The sequence below is a fragment of the Aplysia californica genome, unplaced genomic scaffold, assembly GCF_000002075.1.
Source record: "Aplysia californica isolate F4 #8 unplaced genomic scaffold, AplCal3.0 scaffold00182, whole genome shotgun sequence".
NCBI lineage: Eukaryota > Metazoa > Mollusca > Gastropoda > Aplysiida > Aplysiidae > Aplysia > Aplysia californica.
The window spans coordinates 699420-700602 of NW_004797452.1; the positions used below are offsets into that span (position 1 = coordinate 699420).

The 1183-nt window shown below is 40.3% G+C and overlaps 1 protein-coding gene across 1 annotated transcript in view; it reads right to left on the reverse strand.

Moving 5' to 3' along the window:
- The window catches only part of LOC101855725 (tyrosine-protein phosphatase non-receptor type 4), a gene marked incomplete at its 3' end in the record, with an annotated part of 30581 nt that overhangs the window by 13644 nt on the left and 15754 nt on the right, over positions 1 to 1183 (reverse strand). Inside the window, 1 exon segment of the mRNA XM_035969779.1 lies at positions 38 to 151. Coding sequence (XP_035825672.1) covers positions 38 to 151 — 114 coding nt within the window.

Here is a 1183-nt window from a genome sequence, read left to right on the forward strand (position 1 = left end):
CCCCCCCTTTATCCCCCACTCTGTGACCACCACCTACCAGCGTGTCATCTCCAGGAGCTAGGTCCATGTACTGAAGGCCAAAGTAGTCCTTCTCCACCAGCTCCAGGTGCTCAAAGACTTTATCAAGGAGTTGCTGGGCTTTCCCTCGCTTCTGTGGTGCCAGACATACAAGTCAAACACTCTTAGCAAACATGGAACATACCAGTCAGTTTTTAGTTAAGAGTGTTACAGCACTTGTAACATAAAAAGGTCAGGTGTTGAAGATTTAGAGGAGTTACTTAATACTTTGCCGCCTCATCTTGCCAATTGGCGATGTTTACCACCCAGTTTCTTTGGATTTTCCCCAAAATATGATGGCAAAGTGTTAAGTGTGACATACAGAAAAAAAAGGAGGGGTAATAGAGGTTTGAAAGGAAAGAAAAACCAAACCACACCAGTACACCAGCCAACCATCCGCACATATGGGTCAAATTTCCACTGTAAGAACAATACATTTTACTCTTAAAACATGTCTCAACATTACAACAAATATGCCCTATACACTCTTACCAAAAATGAAACATTTTCAAAATACTCTAAAACAATAATATGGTAACTTGGTACACACACTCCCAACAAAATTAATCATTATACTGTGATCAGGCACGGAGCAGTCACTCCTGACTCCTAAGCAAAACAGTAGCATGATGCAAATAGTCAGCAAAACATAATATTACTGAGACACATTGGAACCAAGACAATAGAATGGCCCCTGTGCAGAACCAACATTATAAAGTAAAGTATGAAGCCTGTCCACAGTAGGACTGACTTGGTCAGGTTCAGTTCAATAGAGGTTTTTATAGCACACATATGCAACATTTTTTGTCATAAAAGAGCCAAAAATTAGAGTTACAAGCATAAAAAAGAATGGTAGCAAAGAATATGACACTAAACAGAGAAAGAAGAAGCAAACCACATGCAGTGTCCAACAACCACCCTTGGCTAGGTCAGTATTGTGAGGAGTTTTAAAAGCCCACTGCAAAAATAATCTCCAATATTCTGTGACGATCCAACACAGAACTTCCAGACTAAATGGCCAGTCACACCCATTACAAGCTGACACCATAAACTACTCATAGAGGATATAAATGCACAAAGACAATGAAATTGCTAGAAGGAAAGAACTTTTCACAGCGTACCCCCC